Here is a 9,440-nt window from a genome sequence, read left to right on the forward strand (position 1 = left end):
CCCCCCTTTTTTTTTTTGTTGTTGTTAAAGGCAATATTATGACTATGGTCAAAAATAAGGCTATAGAGAATGTATGTGTTTTCAACATGAACACAGCCTATCCATGAACCTGTGAATCAGCAGTCACAAAAGATAATGTTGGTAATGCAAAAGCTTAAAATATATTAACCTATCTTGAAGTTCTTTCTTCTCCAGGTCACCCTTGATTTGTAAGCACATCACTTCCAAAGTCTTCTGGTTTATTTCCCTTTCCATTTGCTGCTGTGCCTGATCCTTTAGGACAGGTCTACCCAGAGTGATGGACTCCCAGAGCTGTATGCCAGAGTTTAGACGGAAGCAGTTTACAAGTATGGATCCAGAGAGCCTAATTTGCTCTGCCTTCAGCTCTGACAAATCTCTGAGGAAGAATAAAGAAAAGAGCTGATGTTTGCACCACCATTTTTATCAGTTAGTCCACTTTTTAAGCACATAATTAGGCAACAGATTACATCTTTGCTAGGGACAAATCATTCATTTGATACTCTGGGATTAGGATCTGTCTTGATAGTTGTAGAATGAGTCTATTTCTTCCTCAGAGGCAAGAAGAAATGTGTAGCCAGAAGATTTCAAGGACTTCTAATTACTCTTATTAATTGCTGTTCTTGTTGAATCATATTGACATATCCACACCATTAGTAGATGTAAGGAATTTTGCCAGGGTCCACAGCTTTTATACCTAGGATATCAGTATTAAGTGACCTTTTAGTATCACCACTTAGACTGATAAGAGGCTTATGAAAATATGCACATAATAACCATTTTGGAAAGGTGGCATAAGAATAATCTTTGAATGCTGTTAACAAAAAAAAGCACAAATTAAATAGTAAGTCAGGTATACACTACACATTAAGGAAAGCTTATCAATGTATAAGAAAAATGTCTGACATTAACCCAGAGTTTGAAATTGCATGCTTACACCAGAATGCAATATCAAGGCTACAATATTATCGCTTGCATAGAAAGCAACTGTGAGAAAGAAAATTCAGTGAGTCCAAGAACAAACGAAACAATAATAAAGAGGTATCAAACTAAGCAATATAAACTGGATAAATGGAGTAACAAGGTAGAAAAGTTATTTTTCTCTCAACAGTGTTGGTACAGGTGTTAGTGAATACAAACTGGCCAGAGTAAATGTAAGCTGGACATAAAAAGAAAAAAACAAAAAAACATAATCATTAATATTTCCTTCAGAATCAGTGAGATAAAAAACCCAGTGAGATTTAAGGTAGATTTTAATCATTCTAAAGAAAAGACTGCATTATTTGCTGTATGCATAGGTTTGGTGACTCCGTTCTCTTCCATATGTATATGTGTACCTATACATCTGAGTTTGGGCGTATTAGCCCAAATATCAACATAGTCAAGTTCATCTGTTTAGGGCCTTGGGCCTCTGCATTGCCAAAGCCCTTCAGTTTTATTTGAAAACCATCCTCAGACAAAATGAATCTGAAAGAGGTGTAAAGCACACATAATGGCATTGCTTCAGGCTATCAAAGGACAAATCGTATCTTCAGCTGTAACTAAAGCAACATCAAGGTTCCAAAAGCAGATGTGAATGGAGGCTTACATTTTTTTCTCCAAGAGATGTAGTCTTAACTTCTTCTCACCTGTCAGTGGCGGTCTTCATTTCAACAAAATGACGGCGGAAGGTCACCACCTGACGCCACAGGCTCAGAAGACGGTTATGCTCACCCCTTAAGTAGCTGTCATAAAACTAAACACACAAAGACAGAAAGAAATGGCAGCCTTCCCTATTACTACACAATTCTTCTAGATCTGAGAGAGCACAACCATCATCATCAAATCTTTAATAAAAATTCCAACAGGGGCATCAAGGACTGAATAGGCACCACATACATGTAAACATCCACAGTAGACCTGATACCTGAATTCAGAGATGGGAACATCCACACTTCTCCTGTTGTAGCAGATATCAACAAAGCATACCGATCAGAGATGTCTAACAGTCTAACAGGTGGAGGAAGACAAGAACAAGCCCCTCCAGTGTGAGATTTTCTTGTAACAGGCTATTGGTAAGAGATGCGTGTCTTGACCTTCTCTGAATTTGGAAACATGGAGACCTCTCTATGTTTCACTGCTGATATTTAAGAAATATTAAAAAAAAAAAAAAAAAAAAAAGGGAGTTCATGCATGACTGCCCTACAACGTCCAACAACAGGCACACTCCTCCACCTCACACCCATGTTCTGCTAGCCAGCACCAACACATTCTCAATAGAGCAACAACTTTTACATCATAAGTTGCCTATGTCAGCAGTAAACTGTACTCTCATTCCAGTCTATCATCACTTTGACATTCCTATAGCCTATCCTTACCTCACGTTCATTGTGCCATTCACTCTCCTTCAATTCCAGTTCGTTCCGGGCCCTCATCCAATCTGCTGTCAGTTTTCCAACATCTTCTTTAAGAGCTGAATTCACCTCATTTGCTTTATCCAGGTGCTCCCGCAGGAGAGTGTTCACTTCTGCCAGGTTCTCACACCTCAGAAAGGAAGAAACAGCAATGAGCTCATTGAACAACTGCTATCCACAAGCAACATCCTCACAATTTTCCATCTCCCTCAACACCGACTTTCTTGGTGAACTGAAAGATAGTAAATGTACTTTCTAGGAATAACTAAGACATCTCTGTCATGGTACTCATTTTTTTCTTATTATTTTAAGTCTTCGTCTTCCATCTACAATTTCAGTCTCCCCTTCTTCTTCAACTTCACCACTAACGTCATTAACGTCTTGCCTTTCCTCTGCTCTGTCATCCTGCATCCCGCTGGAAGCACAATTGTCCAGACCACCTATCTACTTCCACTCACATCTGTAAGTTTCCATATCCTTTCCCTTGCAATATTGATTGTACTTCTGCGCTCGCCTTTTTTTTTTTTTTTTTTTTTAAAAAAAGAGTTTCTCTGTCCTCGTCCAATACACTAGGACTTGCAGTAAAAACCCCACCTTGTTGATACACTAAACTGCACACCACTAAACCAAGACCATATATATAGGGGAAATAGCTTTAAATGACACTTTCAACTGAAAGAAACTTCTACAGGGTTCCCAAAGTGCAGTGCATTTGTAGCCCACAAAAAGGCTTTTGACTATGCTCATTGTAATGAATATAAATATCAAACACTGCAGGCTAATTACATTTGGGCCACAGCCTAATATATCCCACTCGGAAATTATTTCATGAACAAAATCTGAAGACTGTTGCCCAGCAAACAAGAACAAAGTTCAGTTTCTGGATAAAAATAGGAGTTGTGCTTCCCTCACTTTACTTTGCAACACAGGTAACACAGCACACAGATGTACTTTATACCTCACACCGTTCATGTCTTGAGCAGAGGGAGAAAGAGAAGCACAGAAAAATATGACAGAAGATGCCTGTGTTGCCAAATGTTCTGTGCTTATATCAAAGTCTTTCAGTAGGATATGCTATTCAGACAAAATACAACTCCAAACCAAACAGGAAAACACCTGCCGCATGAAATCCTTAGGATGTTAGGGCTTGATTTCCAACATAAAGCAGAGCTTTACTGAGCAGATCACCTATGGAATAATAAGAAAATTCAGGCTGGAGATGGACCTTTGGAGGTCATATGACCAACCCCCACTGAAAACAGAGCTATTCAGCACACATCACTATTAACTGCACCACAGAATGGACTGTGGACCTTTCTCCTTTCAAAATGGCCTGTCCAGCCACTTCCAAACTGACAGGATTTCTCTTGCTTCCTTGAGCATCCAAGACACCAAGAATGTGCTATTGCTCCTCCTTTTTACCTTCGCTGCTCCTCTTCCAACTGGAGCAGTGCTTTTTCCAGGTTGTGATCCTCTGTGGGTTCCCATCTGTCTGGAAGGGATCCCTTAAGAAAGGAAAAGTTTAGTCAAATTCTTGCATTTCCTTCATTATGGTTATCATCCATTGGTTTCCCCTCCATTTGTTTGGTATCTCAGGAACTTGTATCTTCTTTCAGGAATTAGTGTCACAAATACAGAGAGGAAGGGAGGGGAAGAGTCAGTAGTCCTCCTCATTTTCACACTCTCACAGCTATCTGTTCTCAGCTAATGACCACAAGTGCTCACTTAGACTTGAAGCTTAGAAATACATACTCCCCTAATCTTTGTTTCCTGGGTTTACTTTAGCCATGAAGCAAAAAGAAAAGCAGAGAGCCTTCCAAGATGCTATGTTTCAACCAATTCTTATTCAGAGACAGACATAATGTAACAGGCAGGATAGCCCTCTCCTGAGACTTAGTACAAATGTTACTCCAACTATAAAGCACTCTTTCACAAAATTAAAATCCTTCTTGATGTTTTTTTTTTTTTTCGGACTGGCATTTCTATGACTACAGGGTGCTCTAAGAATGGCAACTGGACAAAATACTGAAAGTCAAAGTTACAGTGCTTCTTTAAATCCTCCTTTCAGGACAATCTTGTTTTCGTCTGCTGATGTTTTAGGGGGTCTTTAATCTGATTTAACAAGTGTTACGTACCTGCCCACTCAACCCTCCGGCTTCAAGTTGCTGCTCCAACTCACGACACCAGTTCCGATACTGCAGCAACTAAGATGGATATACAGAATTAGGATGAGAGAAATTAAGCTTATAACAGACTCAGCTCCTCCTGTGTTAGGTTTTCTCTAAGCCTTTCCAGACAGAGCCTAGTACATTTCACAGCACTGCTGACATACAGAGAAATCATTATCACATGGAAGCTTCACCTCATCTAATACTAAAAAAGTGAGAAAGGGTTTATTTTATGCATAGTATTATCTGCTCATCCTGAGAGAGTGAGATGACAAGCAGAATGATGAGACCAACTTAAAACAGCCATGCCAGGCCAACTCCATCCATCAGACTGAAGATTATCCTGTTTAAACCTCACCAAACCACATTAAATCCAGAAGGAATTGCCAACACCAAAATCAATGTAAAATCCTAGTAAAATCATTTTTAATTACAGGTTTGGAAGAAAAAAAATTACAAAGTGGCTCAGGATGCCTCAAAAACAGTCAGGTTTCTGTTAACCAAATACTTGTACCAGTATCTTATACAGGTTCATCAGAGAAAAATGCTATTTCTTGCTACACAGCAAAACAAAGTGGAAAGAAAAGCTTTGGCAAACACTGATAAACGACTGCATAAAGGGGAGGGACTTCAGAGCAGACAGGTCTGCGAACAGCAACTGACTGTGAACAAGCAGCAGCCCTTCAGAAAACATTTAAATGCAAGTGACAGAAACTGAAAAGACTTAAAAGGGAACAATCAGAACTTCTGTTCACTTCCTGGAGGAAGAAATGTGCTTTTATCATTTATTTGCTATTACCACTTGCTCTCCAAAGACATTTCCACACCATGTCAAACACAGCCCAACCATATAGGCTTTACCTTTCAAGCATCAGGCTTCTTCATACCTGTACAACTAGAAATAGCCTTTCAAATTCGCATTACCTTTCAATGCTTAGCAAATTAAAGTTAGTTCTGCCCACAGCCTTGCCAAGCACTTCAGCTGAGCAGCTTCCTCCGCCGCAGCCTCCTGCCAGGCTAAAACCACGCACACCCACACAAACCCGCCAGCACCCCTTCGGCCACCGCCAGCAGCAGGGCTTCGAGGGCGCTTCAAGGGAGGCCGGGGCGCTCTCTGGCAGCCGGGCCGCGATTAACCGAGCTCAGGCCTGGATGCCCGCCGGGCACCGGCTCTCCCGGGAGCTCTCCCCGGCAGCGGGGCCAGGCCGGGCGGAGCAGGGCGGCTCCGGGGCCTCGCCCCAGCCCCGGGCTCGACGCCCTCACGCCCGCGGAGGCCCCACCGCGGCTCCCGCCCGACCCCGGGCAGCTCCCGGCAGGCGCCGCCGCCCTCCCCTCACCTTCTCCTGCAGCTTTCGCACCAGCACCGCTTGCCGCTGCTGCGCCTCCTCTGAGCTCTGCAGCCGGCGCCACAGAGAGGCCTGGCTCCGCGTTGCCTCCCCGTCCCCGGCCGCCATCCCCCGGTCACCGGGCCCGGCCCTGCCCGCCTCGGCTCCCGCCGCCCGGGCGGCTCCGCCCCGCCTGGCGGGCCCCGGGCTGAGGCGGCCGCGGGGTGGCCGCCGCCGGGGCCGGCAGCGGTTTGGGTGCGGGCACCGACCTGAGGCGCCCCGGGCAGCGGGGCCGGGAGGGAGCGGAGCTGCGACACGCACTGCCCCGGCTCCACGGGCAGGGCCTCACAGCAGCAGGGCAAGGCGGGTGGACGCGCAGAAGGCGCTGCTGAGCTGAGAGCTTCTCTGAGCTTTCGCAGCAAAAGCAGACCCTTCAGATAGCAGTTAGCAGGTCATGGCTGCTACCCGTGATTTCACAGTTCCAGCTGCATCTCGTTTTTCTGACATGGCAGTTAAGGGTGTCTAGACAGTCACCTTCAATGCAGTGGGAACCTAAATAGTGAGGTGGATTCACCGCTATGAATAGCTAGAGGATTGTTAGAAATCCAGGCAAAACCAGAAATATTCAAAACTGGGTGAAGTGTCTCATGAAGCTACGGTTGCAAAAAAGGGTTTGAGGACATAGCAGCAGCTGGCTGAGGAGGCCTGCCCAGCTGGAGAGCAACATTGGTATAAAAGGTGGCAGGGAGCTGCCCGTGCTGTGCCTGTTCTTGTGTCAAAACGATGACGAAAACTAGGAGTGGCTCAGAAAACAACCGGGTTCTGAAAACTAGCTTCTCACGAAGTGGCAGGGGTTCGTTTAAAATATAAATCCTTGTCAAGTGAGACAAAAATAGAAAATAATGCTTTATTTTTGTTTGTTTGACCTGCAGCTAGATGAGTCCAATCTACAAATACAAATGAGTTCAATCTACAAATAAGGTGTCCTTATTTATATATACACATATATATAATACATATATATTTATGTATACAGCAGTGCTGCCAGGCATGTGGATCATTTTATGCTGTCTCAACTTTTCTGTCTTTCTTAATGGAAGTGCTGCTCTGTAAGTGTTGCACTCCTGTTAGTGATATGCAGAAGCGTGAAGATGGAGGCCTGTGGCCATGCCTCCCAGAAATGAGAAATACTGGCATGCAGATTCTGCCAGAAGTAGTGTCCGGTGTAAATTATTTAAGGGACAGGAATAATTGGTAATATGTTTTCAGAGCTAAAGGAGTCCCCAGGGCTTAGCTCAAAGGAACTCACAACACCTCTGTCTCTGCAAGGGCTCACTCTCAAAGTCATAGCAAGCCTCTTGATGTCTCTAACCATGTGCATGTCCCTCCCAGCTGTGCCAGGACACAGCAGCTCTGAGCACTCCAAGGCTCCTGAGGAAAGGAGGGCAGGTGAAGGCTGAGATGGATCTGTCCATGTTTGTCAGCTCCATCCCCAACAGGAGCAGCAGCCAAGGCATGCAGCCTGTCCCACTGTCCTGGTACCTACTGTGGAAATGGGAGTTCTCCAGCCTTGCTAGCAAAATGCTGTGGTCCCAGCTGGGCTCTTGCTGTAGGACTTGATTCCCAGTGGCCTGGGGTCCTTCTTCCTGTGGTGTTTCAGGTGAACTTCTTGCACAAGGCCTCCTGTGATTCTTTCTAGTTCATTATCTTCTTTTAAGAATAATTAGATCCCAAGACTACTGTCTTTCAATTGATTCCAAGTGTCGTCCAAAAATGCTGTTTCCTTTTTTTTGTGCTCTGCCTGGCTTTCTGGACTGACTACCATCATTGGACTGACCATCTGGACTGACCACCATCATTGCAGCAAACAGGTACTTTTTATTGCTAGTGCTCTTGAAGCAGGATGTGTGGGACACATCCAGTTCCGGTCTCCCCAGTACAAAAAAGACAGGGATCTCCTGGAAAGAGTCCAGCAGAGGGCCACAAAGATGGGAGGCCTGGAGCATCTCTCCTACGAGAAAAGGCCTGGGTCTGTTCAGCCTGGAGAAGAGAAGACTGAGAGGGGATCTTACCTATGTTTATAAATATCTGAAGTGTGGGAGACAGAGGGATATGGCCAACCTCTTTTCAGTGGTTTGTGGGGACAGGACAAGGGATAATGGCCATAAAATTGAACACAGGAAGTTCTGCACTAACATGTGAAAGAACTTCATGATGAAGGGTGACGGAGCACTGGAACAGGCTGCCCAGGGAGGTTGTGGAGTCTCCTTCTCTGGAGATATTCAAGACCTGTCTGGACACCTACCTGGGCAGCCTGCTCTAGGGAACCTGCTTTGGCAGGGGGGTTGGACCTGATGATCTCTCAGGGTCCCTTCCAACCCCTACAGTTCTGTGATTCTGTGATCCTTGTGGGTCCCTTCCAACTCAGGATATTCTATGATGCTGTGTAGTGGGTAATACCCCTGGGCTTTTCTCTAGGTTTGTCTCATCCATAGTTTGCCATTGTTCAAAGGCTATCCAAGTCTTGATAACCAGTGACACAATTCTTTCCTCAGACTGCAATTTCCTATTTATCATTAGGACATTTTAGGGCTTTTTAAAATTATGCCACAATTTCCTTTGTTATTAGGAATTTTATTACTTTTGTTTTGCTCCAGCCCCAAACAAGTCTTTTTTTTTTTTTTTCCTTTTTTTTTTCTTCTTTTTTTTTTTTTAATCTACAGCATCTCTTAATTTTCTATAATTCTTTCCTTTCAAAAAAAGAAAGACAGAGCTGCTGAATTCCTCCCCAAAATTAACTTTGCAGATTTTTAAAAGTTGCTCTTGAAAAAGCTTTGGTGTAGAAATCCAAGTTCTCACAGAAATACCAATTAGTTGGTTTCAATAAGCAAAAGCAATGTGTCAGCAAGTGGGGCTTAACTTTTGGAGTTTATTTGGCTAAATCTGTGAAATGTTCCTTGGCTTCCTGTTGTGATCCCTTCCTCCAGCCCATCCAGGATGTCCAGAGGAACTCTCAGAGCAGTCTGTTTGAGAAGCTGGCACTGCTTCTGTAGTCAGGCTCCTCGGGGTTTGGTGAACAGGAGGCAACCCCATGGGGTGGAAACCCGAGCTGCCCTCCTTCAAGTCCCCAGCACACTGAGGGAGGAGCTGCCCCTACAGAATGGGCCACTGCAGGGCAGATGAGTGGGTGGTATGAACTCAGCTGCTCAAGTGATACACGTGTCCTCAGCCAGTGGTGAGAAATAACAGGCCTTGAGCATCCTCTTCCACTGTCCTGTAGCTGGGCTAAAGCCTGCAGCAGAGAGGGGTTTTTCATCTAAATATTGAAGATACCAGGGAAGCTTGAGCTTAGCCTGAGCTAAGTGTGGTCGCCCCATGTTAGCAGAGGGCCACAGTCAGACACCCTGTTGCATGGGTGCTGTCTGGGGCCAAGATCCCCCTCTAGGAGCCATGGGGCTCTGTGCAGTGACCGAGCACTTAGAGGGACAGCATCTCAAGAGAGACTGTTTAAAAGATAGAGAATAGTTTGCACAGTT

The 9,440-nt window shown here is 44.6% G+C and overlaps 1 protein-coding gene across 1 annotated transcript in view; it reads right to left on the bottom strand.

Annotated features, from left to right (window-relative positions):
* CEP250 (centrosomal protein 250) overlaps window positions 1-6,217 on the bottom strand; it is a 31,002-nt gene extending 24,785 nt beyond the window's left edge. Inside the window, 6 exon segments of the mRNA XM_082773164.1 lie at window positions 170-397; window positions 1,647-1,753; window positions 2,376-2,541; window positions 3,834-3,916; window positions 4,547-4,615; window positions 5,917-6,217. Of these exon segments, the coding sequence (XP_082629290.1) occupies window positions 170-397; window positions 1,647-1,753; window positions 2,376-2,541; window positions 3,834-3,916; window positions 4,547-4,615; window positions 5,917-6,033 (770 nt within the window). The 5' untranslated portion in view covers window positions 6,034-6,217.
* Window positions 6,218-9,440: the final 3,223 nt, after the last annotated feature.

This window comes from Aythya marila (assembly GCF_965140915.1).
Source record: "Aythya marila genome assembly, chromosome: 16".
Taxonomy (NCBI): domain Eukaryota; kingdom Metazoa; phylum Chordata; class Aves; order Anseriformes; family Anatidae; genus Aythya; species Aythya marila.